Here is a 25,818-nt window from a genome sequence, read left to right as displayed (position 1 = left end):
AGAAGAGCTAACACCTATCCTTCTCAAACTCTTCCAAAATATAGCAAAGGGAGGAACACTCCCAAGCTCATTCTATGAGGCCACCATCACCTTGATACCAAAACCAGACAAGGATGTCACAAAGAAAGAAAACTACAGGCCAATATCACTGATGAACATAGATGCAAAAATCCTCAACAAAATACTAGCAAACAGAATCCAACAGCACATTAAAAGGATCATACACCATGATCAAGTGTGGTTTATTCCAGGAATGCAAGGATTCTTCAATATACGCAAATCAATCAACGTGATACACCATATTAACAAATTGAAGGAGAAAAACCATATGATCATCTCAATAGATGCAGAGAAAGCTTTCGACAAAATTCAACACCCATTTATGATTAAAAAACCTCCAGAAAGTAGGCATAGAGGGAACTTTCCTCAACATAATAAAGACCATATATGACAAACCCACAGCCAACATCGTCCTCAATGGCGAAAAACTGAAATCGTTTCCACTAAGATCAGGAACAAGACAAGGCTGCCCACTCTCACCACTCTTATTCAACATAGTTTTGGAAGTTTTAGCCACAGCAATCAGAGAAGAAAAGGAAATAAAAGGAATCCAAATCGGAAAAGAAGAAGTAAAGACGTCACTGTTTGCAGGTGACATGATACTATACATAGAGAATCCTAAAGATGCTACCAGAAAACTACTAGAGCTAATCAATGAATTTGGTAAAGTAGCAGGATACAAAATTAATGCACGGAAATCTCTGGCATTCATATACACTAATGATGAAAAATCTGAAAGTGAAATTAAGAAAACACTCCCATTTACCACTGTAACAAAAAGAATAAAATATCTAGGAATAAACCTACCTAAGGAGACAAAAGACCTGTATGCAGAAAATTATAAGACACTGATGAAAGAAATTAAATATGATACAAACAGATGGAGAGATATACCATGTTCTTAGATTGGAAGAATCACCATTGTGAAAATGACTATACTACCCAAAGCAATCTACAGATTCAATGCAATCCCTATGAAAATACCACTGGCGGGCCTCCCTGGTGGCGCAGTGGTTGAGAGTCCGCCTGCCGATGCAGGGGATACGGGTTCGTGCCCCGGTCTGGGAGGATCCCATGTGCCGCGGAGCGGCTGGGCCCGTGAGCCATGGCCGCTGGGCCTGCGCATCCGGAGCCTGTGCTCCGCAACGGGAGAGGCCACAACAGTGAGAGGCCCGCGTACGGAAAAAAAAAAAAAAAAAAAAAAAAAAAAAGAAAATACCACTGGCAGTTTTCACAGAAGTAGAACAAAAAATTTCAAAATTTGTATGGAAACACAGCAGACCCCGAATAGCCAAAGCAATCTTGAGAAAGAAAAATGGAGCTGGAGGAATCAGGCTCCCTGACTTCAGACTATACTACAAAGCTACAGTAATCAAGACAGTACGGTACTGGCACAAAAACAGAAATATAGATCAATGGAACAGGATAGAAAGCCCAGAGATAAACCCACGCACATATGGTCACCTTATGTTTGATAAAGAAGGCAGGAATGTACAGTGGAGAAAGGACAGCCTCTTCACTAAGTGGTGCTGGGAAAACTGGACAGGTACATGTAAAAGTATGAGCTTAGAACACTCCCTAACACCATACACAAAAATAAGCTGAAAATGGATTAAAGACCTAAATGTAAGGCCAGAAACTATCAAACTCTTAGAGGAAAACATAGGCTGAACGCTCTATGACATAAATCACAGCAAGATCCTTTTTGACCCACCTCCTAGAGAAATGGAAATAAAAACAAAAATAAACAAATGGGACCTAATGAAACTTAAAAGCTTTTGCACAGCAAAGGAAACCATAAACAAGACCAAAAGACAACCCTCAGAATGGGAGAAAAGATTTGCAAATGAAGCAACTGACAAAGGATTAATCTCCAAAATATACAAGCAGCTCGTGCAGCTCAATAACAAAAAAACAAATAACCCAATCCAAAAATGGGTAGAAGACCTAAACAGACATTTCTCCAAAGAAGATATACACACTGCCAACAAACACATGAAAGAATGCTCATCATCATTAATCACTAGAGAAATGCAAATCAAAACTACAATGAGATATCATCTCACACCAGTCAGAATGGCCATCATCAAGAAATCTAGAAACAATAAATGCTGGAGACGGTGTGGAGAAAAGGAAACACTCTTGCACTGCTGGTGGGAATGTGAATTGGTACAGCCACTATGGAGAACAGTATAGAGGTTCCTTAAAGAACTACAAATAGAACTACCATATGACCCAGCAATCCCACTACTGGGCATATACCCTGAGAAAACCATAATTCAAAAAGAGTCATGTACCAAAATGTTCATTGCAGCTCTATTTACAATAGCCAGGACATGGAAGCAACCTAAGTGTCCATCATCGGATGAATGGATAAAGAAGACGTTGCACATATATACAATGGAATATCACTCAGCCATAAAAAGAAATGAAATTGAGTTATTTGTAGTGAGGTGGATGGACTTAGAGTCTGTCATACAGAGTGAAGTAAGTCAGAAAGAGAAAGACAAATACCGTATGCTAACACATATATATGGAATCTAAGAAAAAAAAATGTCATGAAGAACCTAGGGATAAGACGGGAATAAAGACACAGATCTACTAGAGAATGGACTTGAGGATACAGGGAGGGGGAAGGGTAAGCTCGGACGAAGTGATAGAGTGGCATGGACATATATACACTACCAAACGTAAGGTAGATCGCTAGTGGGAAGAAGCCGCATAGCACAGGGAGATCAGCTCGGTGCTTTGTGACCACCTAGAGGGGTGGGATAGGGAGGGTGGGAGGGAGGGAGATGCAAGAGGGAAGAGATATGGGAACATATGTATATGTATAACTGATTCACTTTGTTGTAAAGCAGAAACTAACACACCATTGTAAAGCAATTATATTCCAATAAATATGTAAAAAAACAAAACAAACAAACAGAAAAAAACCTTTGTACCTGTTGCCTGTCAAACATCTGCAGAAATGATGCACCAAACAGTATTATGTCAGCTCAGTGCTTTGAGATGATCTCCAAGGCTTACAACCTTGATAAGACATCATTTAAGAATGGGAGACGCCTGAGAGCTCCTCCTTGTACCTTCTGTGTTGCTCAAATGTGGCCCTGCGGTTTCCAAATGCTACTTGCTCTTTCTCCCCAACATAACTCCCAGGAAAGGTCCTTCCCAGCAATGAGGGACACAGACAAAAAAATTTCAACCAAAAGAGAAAAACCAACCTGATGCTGCATCAGTTATGCTTTCAGAGAAAGATCTTGATCAAAAAGGAGAAATGTGAAAATGGATAAAGCATACTTGATTTTAAATGGAGTGGGAAAGCCACAAAAGGAGAGTTCTTACCCTTGGTTTCAACTCACACAGCCAGCAGGAAGAAAGATTTTTGCATTTCTCAGTAACAGCAAACGGACCGTCACTTACAACCAACGTGAAGCTGCAAGAACCCTGAACTCTTGTTCTCCTCTAATGAACTTTTATTCAAAACAACACTCCCAGGCTTCCCTAGTGGCGCAGTGGTTGAGAGTCCGCCTGCCTATGCAGGGGATGCGGGTTCGTGCCCCGGTCCGGGAAGATCTCACATGCCGCGGAGCGGCTGGGCCCGTGAGCCATGGCCGCTGAGCCTGCGCGTCCGGAGCCTGTGCTCCGCAACAGGAGAGGCCACAACAGTGAGAGGCCCACATACCACCAAAAAAAAAAAAAAGAAAAACCACACCCCGGTTTCCTCCCAGATTCCAATAAAAGCTAACCTTCCCTTTGTTCCTCAGATTTGCCTATGGTTTGCCATGATTTGCTTGTCCCGAATTGTAATTCCTCTGCTATTCCCTCTGCTAAACTCATCTTTGCTTAATAATAATTGTTGTTAATTTTATTTAAGTTTGGCAGACTCTTCCAGAAGCACTTCATAATGAACAAAGAGGTCTTGCCCACTCATTTCTTTATAAACTGAGGTATGACAAAATAGCTGTTAAGTAATGGTGAGAAGCTGGGAATAAAGCCCGAGGATATGGCTCGCCCTCTGAGACCGATTATATTTGAGTTGTTAAAGCCAGAACAGAAGAAGCTAAGAGATGGTCAAGGCAAGCACTGAAGGAAGGGGAATGAGGACAGCTATTACCCCACTTTACCACAACATGCTCCAAACTCATCCTCCTGCCCCCACTTCACAAGGTTGAAAAGTTTAATGAGGAAAGAGCCTGTATTGGTCATAAAGTATAATCTTTTCACTTTATTTTTTAAAGTGCAGCTCTTCAAAAATTTCCTTTAAAAAGATCATCTGTAAGGAAAAAAATGTGCTTAATTTAAACACTGATTTTAAACATCCCCATAAGTGAATGAACAAAACATCAGGCTAGGTTTATAAACTCCAGGAGATCCCTGCAATAGGAAAAGGTGGCCTGTCAATAGGTGGCTGCCAAGATTTGATTTTAGGGACAGCAGAAAGGACTCCTGCTTTTTTCCTCATGTCTTTCCTCTCACCTATGGCCTCATTGATGCCTGAAATAAATTTTGAGTGTCCTGGGTCCTTCAGTGTCTGTCTGATCCTGCAAAGGAGCTGGGCCTGCCTCACTGTGACTTTGGAGACACACAGGTCTTACCAGATATTTTCCCCTCTGCGTAAGTGAAGAGGTAACGCTTTGCCCTGAAAGCAGGTTTTAATCAGGGGCAAAGGGCACTGAGCACCAGAAGACTAGCTTTCATACAAACAATTCAAAATAAATACTTAAGAGTGACATTAACGTGACACAAATAACAACCATACACTCAATGCCTGTCAGATGCCTGTATAATGTTAAGGATGCTACTATCTTCTAGGAGAAATACCAGCCTATGTCCTCCTTCCCCCATCCCTAACCGCTGCCCTCCCCCCACCAAAAAAAAAAAACTTTAGCAAACCTTCATAGCATAGGTGAATTCACTCTCTGCTTTTAACTCGCGTTTCTGATCCTAGTCATGTACTTGTCTGGGCTGGCAGCACTCATTACCGTAGTATAAACTGTGTAGCTGAAAATGAGAGGAATTTTAACGTATACATCATTTTCTCTAATATTCCAAAGAGGGGAAAAAAAATCCGAAGCTCTTTTCCTAATACTTGGGACCCAGGACAAGAATACAAATAGAGACCCACATGTCAGGCTATTTAAAAGTTATAATTCAAAAGCAACCACACAAGTGTTCTTTCCTATGTTGACAACACTGTGGAAGGCCAAGTTCAAAATTCTCAGACTCCCCAGAGTTCCACACTGTGGCAACGAGGGAGAGCTGGCCTTGGCCTGCAGCCCTGCTCTGCCCACCCCACATATGGCATATATGTGGACACTCATCTAGGCTTCACGCACCACCCCCAGCAAACAGCCATCCCTTGGCCACCACCAGGCACAGGACGTCCATGAAGGCTGCACACCGCCATCAGGAGACCAACACCCAGGGAAGTGGACCACATAAGCCCTGGAAATGGCTTGGGTGCTGTTCAGGACGAGAATTCCAGGGTTCTGGGTACTTGGGCCAGACTCTGAGTGGATTCTTTATATCATGGGAGAGTCAGAGGAAGGCCAGAGTGGGGCCCCGAAAGCTCAGGGATCAAGACAGGGGGTCCACTGGCCCAGATCTAAGGATGAAAAGTACAATGTCACTTACTCAACATTCTGCAGAGCAAGAGACCCAAATAACTTGTGCACATGCACATACGCATGCACATACACACTGAGGCTCCTACCCTTCACTCCCTTCGACTACCTTTTGCCCCAGACACCAGCTGGGATGCCTGCTCAAAGCATTGGGAGCGGGGCAGTTTAGGAATAGGCACTGGCACCCCACAGCTGAATCAAACACTGGGCTGAAGACAGCACTATGAGAACATGAAAAGCTTGTCCAAGGGGAACAAAGGTTCCCTGAACAGGACCTCAGCTGCTTATTTACTTTAGTCATAATTTTTTTTAATTAAAAAAAAAATTTTTTTTTTGGCTGCGTTGGGTCTTCATTGCTGCGCGCAGGCTCTCTGTAGTTGCGGCGAGCGTGGGCTACTCTTTGTTGCCAGCTTCTCATTGCGGTGGCTTCTCTTGTTGTGAAGCATGGGCTCTAGGTGTGCGGGCTTCAGTAGTTGTGGCACGCGGGTTCAGTAGTTGTGGCTCGCAGGCTCTAGAGTGCAGGCTCAGTAGCTGTGGTGCAGGGGTTTAGTTGCTCCGTGGCATGTGGGATCTTCCTGGACCAGGGCTCAAACCTGTGTCCCTTGCATTGGCAGGCGGATTCTTAACCACTGCACCACCAGGGAAGCCCTTTAGTCATAATTCTGTTCTCCATCACTGTTTTAATATTGTCTCTGCTTATAGCCACAGCAGAGGATGGAGTCAGGGCAGGGGACTGTAATTTTGTAGCACAGCACAAGGGGGCAGCATAGAGATCCTTGCTTCTGTTCAGACATTTCTAAATATTAACCTCACACACTGAACAGACGTAGCTGATGGTAATCATTACATGTAAAAGGCCTGAGAGTCAGGGATCTGTGTTATTTCTGGTTCACTGGTGATAATCATTTAAATGTAGATCCTGTTGGGTTTTCAATTATACAATAAAGAAAAATGCTTCTTGGTAAACTGTTTATAACTTCTGACAATTCTATTTCGACAAAACATTTGCCACTTAAACATTCATAGCCTTTAAGTCAGTAATCCTACTTCTGGGAATTCAGCCAAGGAAAATAATACAAAAACAGGGGGGAAATGTACAAATATATTTATTTCAGAGTTTTAATAGAGGAAAAACTAACAACTGGAGAATCTTTAATTCAATTATACTACATTCAATTGGTTATGATGCAGCTATTTAAAATTATAAGGGCTGTTCACAGCATGGAAAATGCTTTATTAAAATAAATATAAAAACTATTTGATTATACTATTAATCTTTAAATGAAATATTTATCATTTATATAACTATTTAAAAAACTATAAGAACACAAAAATAGGTTAACTATTTTTTAAATGACTATTAAAAAGGCAAAATTGTGCCCATCTGGAAAGGGTAATGGTGAGTTGGAGCTAACTCCTACAGGCTGGTGAGAGTCAATGGTTAAATATGCAGGAAGTTTATGAGCCAACTGTAAGCTTGAAATAGGTCAGGGTGAGTATTTACACCAAGGAAATCAATAAATGCTACAAATCAGGAGAGTCTTTTGTTTTTGCTCTCTCTGCCCTCAAAGAACTAGTTCACTAGCATAGTGCTAGGTATCATTTGTGACCCAACTAGCTCATTTGTTAGAGTGGGAAATACTGATCTGCTTTTCTGTAGAAGATTGTTTTAGCTGTTAGAATATCGTTTATGGAATTAATTTTTTAGCAATAATCTTTTTATCTGGACATACTTAAAGAAAAAAATTTCAAAGAGATATATTCCTATTACAGTGCAAAGTGAACAGAGTAACACCAGTTTTGAAAATGTCATTGTACCTAAGGAATCTTAGAGCACCCAAATATACAAAAGTTAATCTAGAGGCCGTCAGGAAAACTACTGTTTTATATTTGTGTGAAAGAGGATCATTTCAAAGAAAAAAATCAATTGGGTATTTGAAACTAAAAATCCCTTTACAAGTTTTATCCATATTAGGCTATTTCTTGAAGAATACCATTTTTGATATTCTTGCCTTGAAGAAAGAAGGATGTTGAGAAAGTAGGAAATGCTGGGTTTTGGAATTTATGGAGGTAAAAGAAGGAGATAAGACTCTGTGATGACTTGCTGCCTCTTCTATTTTAGGCCCTACCTCACTGAGCTGGTCTTGGGCACAGAGAAGGCGATCAGGCAACACCTTGAGGGGCATGCGGCCACGAAGTGCGGGCTCTTGGCCTATTCAGCCGTGCTGTGATGGTGACGGCAGACCTTCAGAGTTCCCTGTACAAGTTTGGTGGGGTCTGCGTCTCAAGCTTAACTAACCACTTCCTGTAGCAGTGGCAGTGGCAGCCTGGCCCAGCGGTTCACCTCAAAAAAAAGGAGGTGGGTAAAATCCCAGGCTGTAGCCCCAGGAAGCCATTGCTCACAGAATGCTACTATCAAGGGCACAGGCTAAAAGGGAAACATTAACTTAGGCACTGAATCAGCTGTGAAATGAGCACGGGGGTAGCAGAAACTCCCCGGGAAGATAAAGGAAAGCCAAAGGTATCTAAAGCTTAGTACTAACAGTGAAATTAAGGAGCTCCCAAGCAGCGAAGGTGGTCCCCAGGTAGCAGCCGGATTTAGGATGAGCATGTCATGCCCTCCTCCTTCCAGATCACTCTATCCTCCTCACCTTTGTTTTTCTCCATGGACTCCTCACCTGACTTTTGCTACATTTGTTTATCTGTCCCTCCCTGCCAGTAGAATGCTGGTCCCAGGAGAGCAAAGAGTCTGTTTTGTCACGGCTGGATCCATAGCACCTAGAAAACCTGCTCTGTGGGAGCCCTCAGATCCCTGCTGAGCCAAAGAGTGCAGGAGAGAGTCTACTGTGCCAGGGTGATGTATGAACAGACGTGCTTAACATGTCACTTACTTGTTATAAACTGGAAACACTGACAAAACCTGCATAGGAGAAATCATATTAAAAATGATTAGAAATTCGAAAAGATTCATGCACCCCAATGTTCACATCAGCACTATTCACAATAGCCAAGATACGGAAGCAACCTAAGTGTCCATCAACAGATGAATGGATAAAGAAGATGTGGTGTATATATATAATGGAATATTACTCAGCCACAAAAAAGAATAAAATTTTGCCATTTACACAACATGGATGGACTTGGAGGGCAATATGCTTAGTGAAGTAAGTCAGACAGAGAAAGACAAATGCTGTATGCTATCATCTATATGTGGAATCTAAAAACAATACAAGTGAATATATATAGCAAACAGAAACAGACTCACAGATATAGAGAACAAACTAGTGGGAGAGGAGGAGGAGGAGAGGGGAAAATTAGGGGTATGGGATTAAGAGGTACAAACTACTATGCATAGGGACTTCCCTGATGGCGCAGTGGTTAAGAATCCGCCTGCCAATGCAGGGGACACGGGTTCGACCCCTGGTCCAGGAAGATGCCACATGCCATGGAGCAACTAAGCCCATGCACCACAACTACCAAGCCTGTGTTCTAGAGGCCGCAAGCCACAACTACTGAACCCGCGTGCCACAACTACTGAAGCCCATGTGCCATGTGCCCTGTGCTCTGCAACAAGAGAAGCCACTGCAATGAGAAGCCTGCGCACCACAACGAAGAGTAGCCCCCGCTCGCCGCAACTAGAGAAAGCCCGTGCACAGCAACAAAGACCCAATGCAGCCAAAAAAAAAACCAAAAACCGAAACAAAACTATTATGTATAAAATTAGCTACAAATATATTATATGGTACAACACAGGAAATACAGCCAATATCTTATAATAATTATAAATGGAATATAACCTATAAAAATTGTAAATCACTATGTTGTACACCTGAAATTTATGTAACATTGTACATCAACTATACCTCAGTAAAATAATAATAATAATAAAAGACTATTAAAAGGTAGGAGAAATACACGCAGAATATCAATAGGAATAAAATAACCACTGAACACTTTGGTGTATCTTGGGGTGACAGAGTTAGACTTTTGAAACCTTTCTCTTTTTTTTCTTTTAAACAAATGAACACGTTACAACTACGCTTTTTTTTTTAACATGCAGAAAAACTCAGGTGAAGATGATACCTTAACCTAAATGGTTACAAGTTCAGAAAATGTTTTTCTTTTAAATGTTTTCAACCAGGTAAAACTTCTACTCTAATATTGCTTGATTTCAGAAGAATTTTTTTTTTAAATCACTATTGAGAAAGACACCAAACATCCTGGGTAAAAGCTAGACATCGTGACACAAGTTACCTGAAAGAGCGTCTCCAGGCTGAGGTTTCCCTGGCCCGTGGCATTAAGAGCTTTGATGGCAGGTGTTCTGTAAGGACAATGGTCAAAGGTCACTTGGCACTTCAGGAAACTCTGAGTCCCACAAGCTCTCATTTCGGGAGGCTCAATGCAAGGCCTAGCCTCATTATCTCCCTTTCCCCCAAACAGACTCTGGCCCCCATGCATGTTTGCTACCTTGTCTCAAATCACCATGTGGAATTAATTCAACCCCATCTGCTCAAGGAAGCCAGGATGATGAAAATGTTTTCTGTGAATTGAACAGTTGCCACCAAACACACAGGTCAGTAAAGCCAAGGAAAAATATATAACTACTTGCCTTTTGGGGACGCACTGACTTATAATTATAGAATTTTCAAAATTAGAAGGGAAATTAAAGCCCCCCCAAAGTTTATTTATTTAAATGCAGGGAAATGTTTTCCTTCCCAAAAAGTCTCACATAGAAAACCATGAACCTTGTTCCATCCTTTCCTTTTACAGATGGGTGAACAGAGGCCCAAGAGGCCACCCAGTGAGTCATCAGCAGAGCTAGTGGTGGAATCTAGAACTCCTGACCCTGAGGCAAGAACCAACCTTGTCTTCCCAACACCCAGCCATCTGCCAAGAAGCTCCTTGCCATGCTCTCTACCACATACCACACTCTCCCATCCTGGCCAAGGGCTAAGGTACATTTTCTGGGAGGGGACAGCACCTATAGTCCTCTCCAGTTCCCGTAGCAAGAGGAGCACATTCTCCTGACCGCAAGAAAACACTGCAAACCAGAAAGTGTTTAGAGACTACCTTCGGTCATCTCTCTTAGGCACTGGCTTCCAATGGTCATAATTTGTCTCAACTCGGAACCACCTGCAACACAGCACATCATCTTGTCTTAGCCAAGGTCATTTGGGACACAGCTAAAGATAAAGTATAGAAAAATTAAAAAATACCTCGTTTCACCAATTAAAGAAAAAAAAAAAGATTACTGATACAAAATGACCAGAGCCTTTAATTCTACTCACGCTCCATTTAAAGGATCTAGAGGCCATATGTCTGCTGGGCCATCTCTGTTCCTTGTGATGACCACTCCCTCCCGGGGGAATGTGCCACCAACAATGTAATAAACATCAGCAATAAGGGGAGCCTTGGCCAATTTGTAAACAGCTGCTTCAAAGTTTTCTGATTCACTCAGGGTCTGAACAAAAAAAAACAAACCTGCATTAGCATCATCATACACGGCAGTTATCCACACCAACTGATGGACAGCTGGTCCAAAGCACACTCTCCTGCTATATTAAGCCATGGCTATAATCTTGAACTTCTGTGACCACATTCTCTTGTCATCAGGGCTCCTGAGATGGAGAAAGCCTCGATGGAAAGCCAACAGCAGCAGGGTTTTTCTCACAAAAGAAGAGAACTTTGACAAGTTCTCTTTGGTGAGAGACCCAGCTCACCAAACACAGGCTGCATGATTTCGAGGCAGATCACCCTCGCAAAGATCCCCCCATGCTTCTTCATTCATTTGTTCTTTTAGCAGATATTTCCTGAATGCCTGCTACGTGCTAGGCACTGTGCTGGTGTGGGAACAGAGCCGTGAATATGATGGACCCAGTCCTTGTTCTCCCCAGACTTCCAAAGATGAAAGTAAAGTCAACAGGCAATAGTGACACAATGTAAGTGTCAACACAGGAGAAGGAGATGCTGTGGAAGTCACAGCAGGGGACCCATCCTTACCCAGGCCATTGAGAAGGTCCCTCAGGGAGGTATCGCATGAGCTGAGGTCAGAGAGACAAACAGAAGTCAGACCAGAGAAAACCATGGTTGTGGGGTTGGGAGTGGGCGTGGGGAAGAGAGTTGTAGCTCAATGGAATAGACTGGCAAAGGGCTGGAGATGAAAGACAGCGTGCTGCATTAGAACATCGAGCTGAACTGGGCTTCATCAACACTTCCATAGGTCTGCGGCATGGATGGTTAAGAGGATCACTTTCCAAATATTCAGCTTCCACGTGTGCTCCTTCCTCAAGCTCATCTGCTCGAGAACGTCCTGGGTAGAGGGCCAGCCCCTCCCACCTATACCTTCACCAACACTCTTCCACCACTTTTGGAAAGGACAGCCATCCTGCTCACCCATCCTGAATAGTGCCAAAGCACAGTGTCAAGGGTGGGGAGAGGGTCAAACAAAAGAACAACCCAAAACATTGGTGTCTGCAAAGGTGCCATCGTTCAACACCATAAACCATTAACCACGGCAAGCTCTGCGGATGGTTCCCTGCCTTATACATATCACTGTTAGGGTGGGGGAGTTAGACTTGAGTTGGTTTGTTCTAAACTCAGCAAAATTATAAGTGAGGCAATAGGAGTGATGGAATAGTTTTTGGATTACATCATCTATAGCATCCCCCAACTACTATCTAAGAATTCATCGCCTCTAACAGAATTCTATGAGAACAATGCAAAAGAACATCAGTAAGAAATACTGAAGGCAGTGGTGCCTGATTTCATTCACCCAAGTGGCACACTCAGGGGGAGACGGGTACCTTATCTATCTCAGGGAATGGAGGAAATGGGCAGTGACTGCTAATGAGTACAGAGTTTCTCTTCAGGGAAATTAAGGTGTTCTAAAACTGACTGTAGTGATGGCTGCACAACTCTGTTAAGTACACTAAAAACCAGTGAGTTGTATACTTTAGATAGATGAATTGTATGGCATGTGACTTGTATGTCATTACCTCAATTAAATATATGTCTACCTTATGACCCAACAATTCCACTCTTAAGTACTTCATAACCAACTGAAATGGATATATGTTTACAAAAAGACTTGTACAAGAATTTCTACAGCAGCCTTATTCACAATAGCCCCAAACTGGAAAAAACCCAATGCCTATCAACAATGAAATGGATGAATTGTGGTATACTCATACAACTGAATCTTCTTCAATAAAAAAAAGGAATGAGCTAGTGATACAAGCAAGGATGAATCTGAAAAACATTATGCTGAGTGAAAGAAAAAGAGTCCATATACTATGATTTCATGTATATGAATTCTAGAACAGGCAAAACTTCCTATAGTGATAGAAGTCGGAGTGGTGACTGGGGGAGGTTGGGTGTTGGAGGAGGTTAGAAATTGACCGGAAAGGAGCACTAGGGAAATTTCCAGGGACATTTGGAAATGTCGGCCAACTAAACATGGTCACTCACCATCTGCCTCTACAAGGATTAGGTCACTAGCCACTGCAGTCGCTGACCTTCAACACATCCTGAAAGGAGTTCAGGGTGGAGATCAGGAATAAAGCACTCTGTGCTCTGGGAAAAACTGGCAGAACAGGTCTTCAGATAGTTAGATATTTTCAGGAGAAGATTTTATGAGCCCAGTTCTTGCATCTCCTCGTACCTAGAAAAGCACTAAAATCATTAATGGTGACATCAGCTCCTTGTGACCAGCAGTGAGCCTCAGCCAAAATGTGTGCCTGACTACACATACCCTCTTCACTAAAATCATATATAACACTGACCACTCCCCCTACCTCTCTGAAGCAGTTTCTCAGAGCTATGTGAAATGCTGTCTCCCAGACTATAGTCCTCATTTTGCCCCAAATAAAACAACTCACAGCTCTCATATTGTGCTTTTTTTTTTAGTTGATACATTCTATATCTTGTTTTGTTGGTGGTTACATGGATGGATAAATGAGTGTGTAAAATTGTTAAAACACACTGAATTAAACCCTTAATATCTGTGTATTTCATTGTATGTAAATTATATCTAAAATTTTTTTTAAATCACTGGTGTTTAGATTCCCCTAGATAGACTGATTGATTGATTGATTGATTTGTGTGGCTGCACCAGATCTTACTTGTGGCATGCAGGATCTTTGGTTGTGGCATGTGGGATCTAGTTCCCTGACCAGGGATCGAAGCCGGACCCCCTGCATTGGGAGCACAGAGCCTTAACCACTGGACCACCAGGGAAGTCCCTCCCCTGGATAGATTTTAAATTATAGTTGTATTTTTAAATGTCAACATGTACAGTACACTGGATTTCTGCAGCTTTTTAATCTTATGATGAAATACTTTAGAAGTCATCTTTAAAAATATGTGAAAGATGCATAGTTTGTCAACATTTTTAGGGAATATTTAAGTAAAACGTTTAGGAGAGGGCTTCCTTGTTGGCACAGTGGTTGAGAATCTGCCTGCCAATGCAGGGGACAAGGGTTCGAGCCCCGGTCCAGGAAGATCCCACATGCCGCAGAGCAACTAAGCCTGTGCACCACAACTACTGAGCCTGTGCTCTAGAGCCCACGAGCCACAACTACTGAGCCCGTGTGCTGCAACTACTGAAGCCCACACGCCTAGAGCCCGTCCTCCGCAACAAGAAAAGCCACCACGATGAGAAGTCCGTGAACCGCAACGAAGAGTAACCCCCGCTCGTCGCAACTAGAGAAAGCCCGTACGCAGCAACGAAGACCCAACACGGCCAAAAGTAAGTAAATAAAAAAATTTATATAAGAAAAAAAGTTTAGGAGAATTTCAAGTCCACAGGGGCTTGATCATTTAGAGCAGGACAAGGAAGGGCCAAAAAGGCTAAACCCAGGCAGAGCCAGATCCTTTCACCAGAGATGTGCTCCTGAAAATGTGCTTTCTGTGGTCAGATTACAAGTTATATGTGGCCTGGAACCCTGCTGACTAATAGCGAACCTAAAGCTGATGTTCCTTTTGTTGTGTGTAGAGCTACCTTCTAATGCATTTGTTTTGCTCATTCAGATACTTGCAAATGGAGATTAAGATATCTGCAATTGGAGATTCTAAAAGGAAGGCACATCTATATCTGTAGAAAAACATATCCTTTATCTCAATTAGCTATTGTGGAAAACTCTAGCCTATGACAAAGATTCTCTTCTTGACCGAACTCTATCCAGGCTCCTGGAGCCCTCTTCTCAACTATGCCTTAACCTCAGCCTATAAAGACTTGGACAAACACTATCACAGCTTCTGACAGCTCAAGGCCGCATTCTTACGATGACTGCAGCCCCCTTACAGTGCCTGCCTGAAAAAACTCAAGGCTTCCCAAAGAATTTACAGCTAATACCTGAAGATAGGGCCCCTATGTCGCAGTCTCTGCGGGAGGGTAGGAGGCTGACTTACTTCACATGGACAACTCCTTCCTTTCTACTTTTGCTTATTTTTCACTTCTCTGATTCTACTGTGCTCCCCTCACCCCCTCCCCATTCCCTCATTCTCCCTTTAAAATATTCAGTCAAGTAGAAATTAAGTTCCATTCACGCTGGACAATTTTCCCTATTGCAATATTATACTACTGATAAAAATCTGTCCTTAACACTTTAACTAGTGTCCCGCTTTATCTTTGGTACTTATTATCAGAAAAGGTGATAGGCATTTTGTAAACCTTTAAATGCTTATTCTTGTCAGGAGCTTCTTACATTAAAAACAACACTGTTAAATGACACAGCATCACAACATGAACACAGTTTAGAACATGACATTAGGGTGATGTGGGCTCGACAGTAAAAATACTCACAGTGCGGATGACCCAGCTGACCGGTGAGTGTCTCTGAAAAAGGGCAGCAATCATATTCTCCCACCACCAGCCTTTATCTGCCAAGGATGGAACAATAAGTGTATGCTCGAGTTGCTGCCCCATAGCCACGTTTTAAAATTCCTAAATCTTGTTTCTTTCCCATAGTACAAGTTGATGTGGGAGAAATGGTGGTGGATGAAGAGTGATTTTATTAGCAACCAGTTTTCAAAGATGAAGCCCAAATTTTATGGCAACATATAAACATGTATATGTATATGTGTGAGTGTATATGTATGTGTATGTGTATTTCATATGTATGTATGTATGTGTGTGTATATATAGTCTTTTACCTGGAAACAATGATAATTATGTTAAAGGAAATCACTCTATTATATTACTTCATGCAAAATGAAATTATGTAGCTAATAAGAAAAGTGACTCAATGGTATTTGGAAGGGCTTCCCTGGTGGTGCAGTGGTTAAGAATCCTGCCAATGCAGGGGACACAGGTTTGAGTCCTGGTCCGGGAAGATCCCACCTGCAGCAGAGCAGCTAAGCCTGTGCGCCACAACTACTGAGCCTGCGCTAGAGCCCACGAGCCACAACTGCTGAAGTCTGTGCGCCTAGAGCCTGTGCTCTGCAACAAGACACCACAACGAGAAGCCTGTGCACTGCAACAAAGAATAGCCCCCGCTCGCCACAAGTAGAGAAAGCCCGGGTGCAGCAACAAAGACCCAAAGCAGCCAAAAATAAATAAAAATAAAATAAATAAATTTATATAAAAACACAGTATTTGGAAGACTGTAGAGCACGTATATATTTCAGAACTTTAAGTAAGATTTGGGCTCATTTATTTTAATGCTTTTTAACATCTTTAAAATTATCTGTAGGGTATTTCCAAAGAAAAATTTTCATTCAAGCAATAGGCATTTCATTCAAGAAATAAGCATCTACTAGCCACCATATCCAGACTTGGTCCAGACCCTTGGAATTTAACAGTAACCAGAAGAAACTAGTGTACCATTAAATAACAAGGTTTTGATAACCATAATAAAGTAAAACAAGAATGTAATCATGAGTGACAAGAGAGGACTCCTCTGAGAGGAGCGTAAAATTTTTTTTAAAGAAATCTGACAGTATTTAATTAAATGTGTATGTAAAAGAATAACTCAGTTACTTTTAAACTGCTCATACCATAACTATCAGTTAAATAATTTGAGTCACAAAATGATGCAAACAAAGCCCCTTTTGTTTACCCATGTTTACAGTCATTCTCTGTAAAACTTCAGTAACTGTCATGCTGTGGTTTGGGTACCACTGGTTGAGAAATAGTCTCACTCATAGCTGCCATTTGAGAAAATGATGAAGAAATACATGAGGATAAAGAACTGAGTCCCTTGGACATTGATATATCCTTAACCAGCATCTTCCTGGTCCAGCCTATGTAAAAAGATAAGAATACATCAAAGGAAACAACAAGTTGATCAGGGGTTCATCAGATGACCAACACTACACTTTAAGAGGCTCCATGTACCTGTCTTTCTCCTTTATTCAGCTGCAATTCCTGAGGACAGAGACCAAAGCTGGCTTATCTCAGGGTTTCCCACATATTGGGAAACTGAGTGGTGTCCCCTGAGATTTAGGGGATGGCAGTGGGGTTATTTAATAGAGCAACCAGGCAAGGACCCAGGAGATCAATTTGAGAACCATCTCTCCCATCAACTAGCTGTCCTTTTATCTTGCAGCCTTAGTTTCCTCCTTTGCATAATGGATGCGGTTAATAATATCAGCCAGGCCTATCTAATAGGACTGTTGTGAGGGCCTAATGAGAAAACTTAGGAGTAAGTGCACAGAAAACCTTGAAGTGTTTTACTTGTATAATGCCACCATATATCCTCTGATTACTGCAATAGCTTCCAGACAGTCTTCTGCTTCCATCTTAACCCAACATGATCTAGTCTCTACAAAGCAGCCAATGATAGTTAAGAATATAAAGGTAAAACAGATCTGTTCACTCCCTGGCCTAAACTCTTCCTAGGGCTTCCATTTTGCTTAAAACCCAAACTCCCCCTCATGACCCTGCACCATGGCCTCAGCCTTCCTCTCTGTCTCTACTGTTGCCGCGGACCAGCCGGAGAAAGAGGATTTCACCGCCCAGGGTCAGAAGGGAAGGGGTAAGGAACTGAAATAGCACCAACGAATGGGGTCAGAAGGACCAAGACAACTGACCAAGGCAAATTTTATTATGCTATAGTTGCAGATTATATAGACTAGAAAAAGGGAGGTTGGTTGCCAGATGGTGGGTTACATCATCTACAGACTGTCTCGGCTTCAAGGTTAACTTCCCTGGGAGGAAACCCATAAGCCCAGAATCATCCAAAATAACCTGCACGTGTAGGGGGGAGACGGCTTTGCTTGTCTCATTTTACATTCTTTCTGATTTCTGGGCCCTGGTGATTTATCTCCCATGGAATGGAACAAGGAGGGGAACAAGTAGGCACAGTCCCTTCGAGCAGCAGTGGCATGCCTGGCATGTCCGCAGCTTGCTCTCAAGGCCGACCGTTTCCCACATACTGTCACTCCCCACTTACTCCATCCTGTAACCACATTACACAGTCTTCTGTGTCTGGAATGCACCAGGAATGGTCCTCCCCCAGCTTCTGCACACCTGGATCATGTGAGTCAGGCCTTCCCTGACCTTATACCTGCAGCACCTGCTGCACGCCCTCCTTCATTCTCTATCACATCTTTCTGTTTTACTTTCTTGGTAGCATTTATCAGTAGCTGAAATAATCTTCATTGCTTACTTGCACACTGCCCACCTTCCCCCACTAGAATGGAAGCATGTAGCGTGGAAGGTGTTCCATATGTTCTGTTGGGTGAGTGAATGACGTACTTGGATAAAACTGAACAGGGATAGGGCTAAAAGTGCTCGGGAGTTTGTTTTGATTACCTCGTTCGTCGCCAGAAACGGTAAACTTGTGTGGACTCTGACCAGTCCATAATCCTACATAGCCAATAAAGGTGGTTCCTGTGAAGGCAACCTGAAATCAAGGAATAAGGCACCATCTCAACACTCCAACCAAATGTACATTGAAATCGCCTGTTTTGTCCCACAACTTCATGGATTGTTTTTTTCTTACAAGTTCCAACATAATAGAATAAAAACTCTGAAATAGCCTTCTAGAAGATTTAACTTTGGGGGTCCATGGATAGAAGTCAGTGGATCTGTGACCTCAGATGGAAAAAAAAAAAAAAAAAAGGTACATCTTTATTTTCACTAGCCTCTCACTGAAATTTGACTCCCTCTGTAACGCACGCATGCAAGAACTCATGTAGTCATAGCAGTGCCTGTGACTCCATCACCAGGAGAAATTCAAGTATTTTCACATACATAATGGCATCATACCTATGTTGATATGGTATACATACATATCTTGAAATATCAGTCATACTGATCCCTACTCCGAATTTATGGTAGTTTCTAGACACACTGCTAAGTTTTACCAGTTAACGTGTTAAGAAAAAGTATAATACTGAAATGGCTGTATTTCAACATAACTGGTTTCTTCACAATCTCATGAATTTTATGTATTTATGAAACATTATTTTGAGAAGGGATCAATAAGCTTCATCAAAGGGCTCCTCGCAGAAAAAAGTTACGAAGCTCCATCCTAGAAGTAGCAAATGGGCTTCCATTTAAACACTTATGTTGACTCGATTATAAGAGGTTAGTATCATGCATCTTACAAGCTCTGTTGAAGTAAGGGGAAACAAGGGAGACGGTTTGTCAGTAATAATCAAATTTAAATTTTAAATATTAAAAAATTCTTTTACATACATCTTTCATTTAATCCTCATGATTATTCCATGAGTTGTTGGGATCACACCCACTTTTCTTTTTCTTTTTTTTGCTTTGCTCCCACTTTAAATGAAGGAAATGAACTCTAATGATTACAAGACACCACTATATCCCTGAGGAGAAAAACAAACTCTATCAGTTATTTCAGATACCAGACACCCAGCTCACATGGTTCAGTAAAGATGAACTAATACTTCTGTATTTTGAGAAATGAACGGGCCTAGCTTACTTTTTTCCTAGAAATCTGAATTTTAAGTCAGTAACTTTGCATTTAATTGTTTATTTCTACCTCGTCTGGTTGTAAAATAAAGTGGCTAAATTACAAGGGGAAAATGCAATGGTCTTAATTTCATAAAGGACCTCTTCCCTGAGACTCAATGAGGGTCTTCCATGAATTCTCCCCATTTCCATTCACGGCAGTAAAACAGAAGTAAGTCTACCTCACTACTAAAGCCCTTATAAAACATAACTATAGGGGAAAAAGTAATCACACAGTCACTTCATTCACATGGCACACCAACCCTCACATCAGTGTTACTCTTGAAGAGCCAGCAAATTAAAGTTACAAAAATCAAAATCCCTGGTAGTTTCCAAGATAGTTTATAACACGTAACTACAAATAATTATAAGATATTATTTGTATGATATTGTATCTTGTAGCTGTGAAAAACTGTATTTCTAAATGTCTACGCCTTCCAACCGTCTGTGCTAGGTCAGTTAACATAAACAAAGCCCTAGCTGGGGCAGGAGACTCTAATTTACAATCTGAGTTTTGGGGAGCCAGCTACTTGAAGGCTGAAGGCCTGGGTTTTGTCCCACCTCTGCCTCATCTCCTCGTGTGATGTGGAGCAAGTTAGTCTCCGTAAGTCTTGGCCCTTTCATCTGAAAAATGAGGACAGAAATGTTGACTTGAGCCTGCCTCGCAGGGCTATCATGAAGACCAAAGGAGTTCCTGTATCTGAAAGTACTTTTAAAACTATGAACACTAGATAAGAATAAGGGCTTAATTATTGGATGAATAACCTGTTCTTAATTTAGCAAAGCAATTTACTAGCCATGAGCCCTCAGCAGAAAGACAATACCCAAGTGTAAACTGTTAAATTCGGTAATAATAGCCTGAGCACTGAGATAAGCCACACCAATAGACCATTTCCCATGAGAGCTCCAGGAGAAACAGAAACAAGTGAAGCAACACCTGTTAGTTAGGGTGAGTCTAGAGGGAACAGTTGAAATTATTTTTATTGCATTTAATCTTTTGTTGATTTTTAAGAATTTTTGCTCATTGTAGAATGGAGAAAAGCATAAAGTAGTAAAAATAATTATTGTCCCCTATTATTATTCAGTAATAATTACTAACATTTTAGCAGCTGTCCTTTCAGAATTTATTTTCATGGATATTCTGTCATTGCTATCACTTAAAACCATTTTTGAAGTAAATCTTCAGCTACAAATTAAATTGGTAATTGTGGTGAAGTAAAGGAATGAAACTGGGAAAGTAGAAACTTTCACCTTAAATATTTCTGTACTGTTTGAATGTTTTATGAGAAAGTTTTTGTTTGTAAAAGCAGATGACCAACTGAGTATTTAGTGAATGAGTTTCTAGTATTTGTGACTCAACCCCTAAATGCAAAGAACTAAATAAAGTCCTTAAACAGTGTCCCCCCACCAAAGCCAAGATCTGACTTTTGCATTCTCTGTTCTGTTTCATGCAATGACACGCTTTGTGTACACAATGAACACTGATTACGGCTATCTCTCTAGATATTTACACAGAAATGTGACAATAGTACATACTAGGTTGTACTTTTAAAGGAACTATGATGAAAATAAAATGATGTATACGTATAATTTCTTAAAGATCAAAAATAAGAGTAGTGTGGGTCAATTATACTTTTAGAGTGAAGGACTATTTATTATTTGGCCACTATTTATCAAGCATCTACCATATGCTTTGCATAGATTACTTCATTTAACCTTTATAACTATCTCCATAAGGTAGTTATTAACCTCTCTGGGCTGTAATCTGCAAAATGGGTTTAAGTAATTTCCCAAGCTCACAAAGGAAGTGACAGAAGCAAACTTCAAACCCAAGACTGTCAGATCCCAAAATTAGGTGTTCCTAGACATTACACTACCCAGCCCCTCTATGCTAGAAGCAGCCTGAACGTGGGAAAGCAAAGGAAAGAGCTGATTTAGCATCATAAATGGAGACCGATTATACACCCATAGAAATTTCCCTAGGGAAAACTGATTGACCTCTGTAAGTAGATTCTCAATAATAATAAATGACCCTTGTTTCTACAATCATACTTGATGTAAATCTCTCTTATGGTTTTGTTTTTCCAGGAGATTGATTTTTTTTGTATCTTAAATTGATAACACAGTTAAGCTGCAGACCATCCAAGTGACGGCTAACTTGGGTTGGCAAGTCTCTCTGATTTCTGAATCTTACACTGTACGGACTATACCTGCCCATTCTTTATGAACTGCACATCCACTGTCAACTTGCGTAAGAAATTTCCAAAAGAGTAATCCAGATTCCGGCCATGATAAATGTTGCCTTTGGAGTCCTGAGCCACAATACTGGTGCAGAATCTGGGAAAAGGGAAAAATTCAACATAAGTGAACAAGAAAAAGGAAATGAGTTCTTCCTTTTAAAAACAAGTCCTCAAATTAAAACAGCTTTCTTCCTTATAACAGACACATATGCTATATAATCCCTGTGGATCATAATTCAAGATGAAAAAGACAACTGGACACAACTCAACAGCATTTGTTCAGTGTTACTAGACCTCTGCCCTCAGCACACAGGACATTGAAAACATATTGAATGCAAATTTCATCCTAAATCTAAATCTGAAACGGACTCATTCTGGGCTCAGCGAGTTCACTGAAATTTGCTTAGTCCTCTGCTTGGCAGTATGTAGTCTATTTAATACACCATTCAAGGCTGGCTCAAGCTCAACCCTCTCTTCTCTGGATTTCTGAGAGCAAGCACCATGGAAACTAACTATTTTGCTCCACAAATTGTTTCACTTTGTCTCCTTGGAAAAAGGGTGAACTATTTAGGGGCTTGCCACTTTTCCTGTCCCCCTTAAAGCTCCCTGCAGAGAGCTAATAAGAGAAAAGGATCTTTTAAGAACTCCCAGCCAGAGAGAGATATTTTGAGGAAAAGACGAAGAGGTTTGTTAAGATGTCTAAAGGTTCATGTTCTCTGAGAATATGTAATGTTATGTAAAAAATACTTGAATACATCATGTCCAATTCTGGGACAGGGGAAAGATATGTGTACACACACACACACACACACACACACACACACACACGAAATATCCTGAAGGATGGATAGTCATTTCTGAGTAACAGGATTGTGGTTAATTTTCTTTATACTTTTCTGTATTTACTAATTTTCTATGATTACATATTGTCTTTATAATTAAGAGAAAACAAATGTTACCTCCTTTTCTGTTTGTTTAAAAAAGGAAGCTTGGTCAGGTTTTAATTTTTTCCAAGGCCTCTGATTTTCAAAGAGTTCACGTCAAGAAGCAAACTGATCAAACACTGGAAGTCGCTAAAGCAAAGTTTGTAGACTCTCAAAGGTGATTTTTCAAACCTGGAGAGACAATTCCTTCATGTCATGCCCAAATGTTTTGGTGTGAGGTGGCACAGGGAACAACTAGGGAGCCAGGCTCTGCTTTGGGAGATGCACTGCACTGTGCTGGGGACACGCGCTTTTAGCAGCAACTCTGACCACTCACCGTGCACCTGACTTTCAGCAAATTGTCCCCTCTGAGGCTTGGTTTCCACATCACAAAAGGTAATACAATCTCCAGTGCCTCATACCCAGTAGGCTCAATAAAGCGTCGCTAGTCTTACTTAATCTGATTCAAAAAGCCTTATACCAGAAATGAGGACAAAACATTTCCTTTGTTAATGCTAGTGGAGTCTGATGGTGCTTTTTCTTGCCAGGCGATTCAGTATATACCTTAATATCAAATCCAAAAGTTAGAATTTTTTTTACTAGAATTTTTGCTCTAGTTGATTTGAATACAGTGACTCCAACAAAGGAAGAGGAAAATGAAAATAAATTGATTTTTTTCACTGAGAAAACCACATGTCAGAATAGGAAAAAGATGGGGGTAGGAGGCGAGGAATGGCAAAATTAACTTAGGTCAATTGAAAGGCACTTTAACACATCTGTGTCTTATCTGTGTCTTAAAGTATTTCCCTGAAGAGGAAGGCAGTCACAGTGCTTCTTAACCTACTCTACCTAGATGTTCTGGGAAGATGGCAGCAGGCAGTAAAGTTTCATTATCCACAGGAAAAAAAATTTTTTTAAACATCTTTCGGCAGCGAGAAGCTATAAGTATCTACAAGATGTTACTAATGAGTCCGGTCTGGTGGCAAAACAGTAAGTCCTGAAGAGAGAAACCAAGTCAAATCTCTCTTAATTCCAGGACCTGTTACTGAGCCAACAGACTTGAGGCTCTCCCTGCACTTTGCCTGGGATCAACCACACACTCCGTATTGCTTTCCCGTGTGTGTGCCACAGTTGATCATGTCCACTCCAGGTACCAAATACTGGCTTGCCCCTACTAGCCAGAACAGTGTAGCCTGTGACCCCAGCCCTGGAGGCAAAAGGCTGAAAAAGAGGAACCATGATCGCTAGCCATGATGAACATGGAAAGTCAAATGCAGGGGGACAAATGAATGCTGGCACAGCCCCCTGCATTATAAGGCTGGGCAGTCATTGGATTAACTTGAGTGGGATTATTCCAAGACCTTCCTGGGAAAGTACATGTTGAGCAGAGTTTCAAAAGTGGGATGCTACCTGGATTGATGAAGGGAGAAAAGGGGACTTCAGGTAGAGGAACAGTTCAGTGTTGAGGTCAGAGAAGCTGCTTTCCTTCTCGAAGCTCATAATCTGCTGCTCAGCTTTACCCAGAGAAGCAAAGAGGAAGCACTGGTGGTTTCTGGGCAGCCCGGTCACCACCCTGCTTTTATTACACTGAAAACATGTCTCCTTCCACTCAGATGTGGCAGGAATCCGGGTCAAGTCTCAAGTTAATCCGCGCTTGCGCGGGGCACTCACGCGGTGGACTCGTAGGCCAGGTTAAGGAGGATGCAGTCGGCCAGGTTGAAGTTCAGAGCGTCGCACTGGCCGCGGATCTCGTCGGTGAAGGGCTGGGGCAGGAAGAGCTCCAGCTCCCAGACCGCCTTTCGGATCAATGCGAGGACCCATTTGGGGACATTATCCCTAGAAATGAAGAACCACGAGAGTATCTGATCAGAGGTTCGGAGGGGTGTGTGTGTACTGGGGGAGAGAGTACCTAAAGCTCTCATCCTTAGGAGTGAGTTCTAGGTGCCTCGCTTACCCAGAGAGCTCACAGCCCAGGTCCAGCAGGCATCACCCAAAACGCAGTGTCCAGAAGAGAAAAGAACACTCCGAGAGAGGGAAGTAGGGCGACCGAGAGTGGTTCCCAAAGGGGTGGGCCTGGGGGCCCATGAGGCCTGCTAGGGGTGCGGGGCTGCGTCCCCTACTCGGTAGCTGAGCAGCCAGCCGGGGCGACAGCCCGGGAGACAACCCGCGCGCCACCCTGATCCAGAATGGCTGGTGGACTGGCGTGCCACTGGAGACACCGAACTTGAAAGTCAAACCAGCTGCGCGGGATCATCCCCAGCCCCGGCGCTGCCTGGGGCACTAGCAAATGCCAGCTCTGGTCCCCGCCACCCCCGCACACGCCAGACGCCCGGGGTGAGCGGCATGGGGTGGAGGGCAAGGCTGTCCGAGAGGGAGGGGAGGGTCACAAATCTCAGTTTGACGCACATTTGGCAGCAAGCATCCGGGCTTTGCCTCTCTCCGACCCCCGCCCGCTCCCCCTGTCCTACGCTCACCCGATGATACGCGCCATAGAGGCGCGCAAGAAGTCGCGGTCGAAGTGCTGCAGCACTGGCAGCCAGCGCAGCTCGGGGGCTACGTCCAGGCTCACGTTGAAGAGCGGCGGGGCGGGGGACGAGGCGGCGGCCGACACCCCGGCCCCGGCCAGCAGCAGGAGAGCCAGGGCCGTGCGCGTACTCGGACCGGCGGCTCTCATAACTTGGGCGGCCTCAGTTGGACCCCTGCGGCCGCTGCCCGCGCACTGGGGAAGCGCTGGAGGAAGAGGAGGAGGCGGAGCCTGGGCGGAGCGGGGAGGGCTGGAGGCGGAGCCCGCGCGCCGCTTGGCCCGGCTAGTCACGCGGGACCCGGAACGGTGAGGGGAGCCACCTCCCCAAGTCTAACATCTGCGCTTCTCGCCCCAGTGCCTCCGTGCCACGCCCCTGCCCCCGCCCCCGGCCAAGGGTGCCGCCCTGCTCCAGGTCCCCCGGGGGCGCTAAATGCGGCCGCTAGCTTCTAGCCCCCGAGTCTCCGCCCCATCCCACCCACGTGGGCCGAGAGAGCGTAATCGGCGGCCTGGAGGGCGTTTACGA

The 25,818-nt window shown here is 42.8% G+C and overlaps 1 protein-coding gene across 5 annotated transcripts in view; it reads right to left on the bottom strand.

Moving 5' to 3' along the window:
• Positions 1 to 25,537, bottom strand: part of NAAA (N-acylethanolamine acid amidase) — a 67,600-nt gene extending 42,063 nt beyond the window's left edge. For 3 of the 5 annotated variants that reach the window (XM_082611431.1, XM_082611430.1, XM_082611429.1), the window contains exons 1-10: positions 25,246 to 25,537; positions 24,443 to 24,607; positions 21,819 to 21,945; positions 18,442 to 18,532; positions 15,490 to 15,566; positions 10,976 to 11,148; positions 10,758 to 10,820; positions 9,942 to 10,008; positions 8,579 to 8,607; positions 4,957 to 5,064 (exon numbers count right to left, since the gene is read on the bottom strand). In XM_082611431.1, coding sequence (XP_082467557.1) covers positions 4,989 to 5,064; positions 8,579 to 8,607; positions 9,942 to 10,008; positions 10,758 to 10,820; positions 10,976 to 11,148; positions 15,490 to 15,566; positions 18,442 to 18,532; positions 21,819 to 21,945; positions 24,443 to 24,607; positions 25,246 to 25,445 — 1,068 coding nt within the window. In that variant the 5' untranslated portion in view covers positions 25,446 to 25,537 and the 3' untranslated portion in view covers positions 4,957 to 4,988. Of the gene's footprint in view, positions 1 to 4,243; positions 4,337 to 4,956; positions 5,065 to 8,578; positions 8,608 to 9,941; positions 10,009 to 10,757; positions 10,821 to 10,975; positions 11,149 to 15,489; positions 15,567 to 18,441; positions 18,533 to 21,818; positions 21,946 to 24,442; positions 24,608 to 25,245 lie in introns of those variants that run through there. The other 2 variants (XM_082611432.1, XM_082611428.1) reach the window with 2 other exon arrangements.
• Positions 25,538 to 25,818: the final 281 nt, after the last annotated feature.

This window comes from Mesoplodon mirus (genome assembly GCF_964341445.2).
Source record: "Mesoplodon mirus genome assembly, chromosome: 2".
Lineage (NCBI taxonomy): Eukaryota > Metazoa > Chordata > Mammalia > Artiodactyla > Ziphiidae > Mesoplodon > Mesoplodon mirus.
Note: the sequence above shows the minus strand (reverse complement) of the source record. Positions and strands in the feature narration are given on the sequence as shown.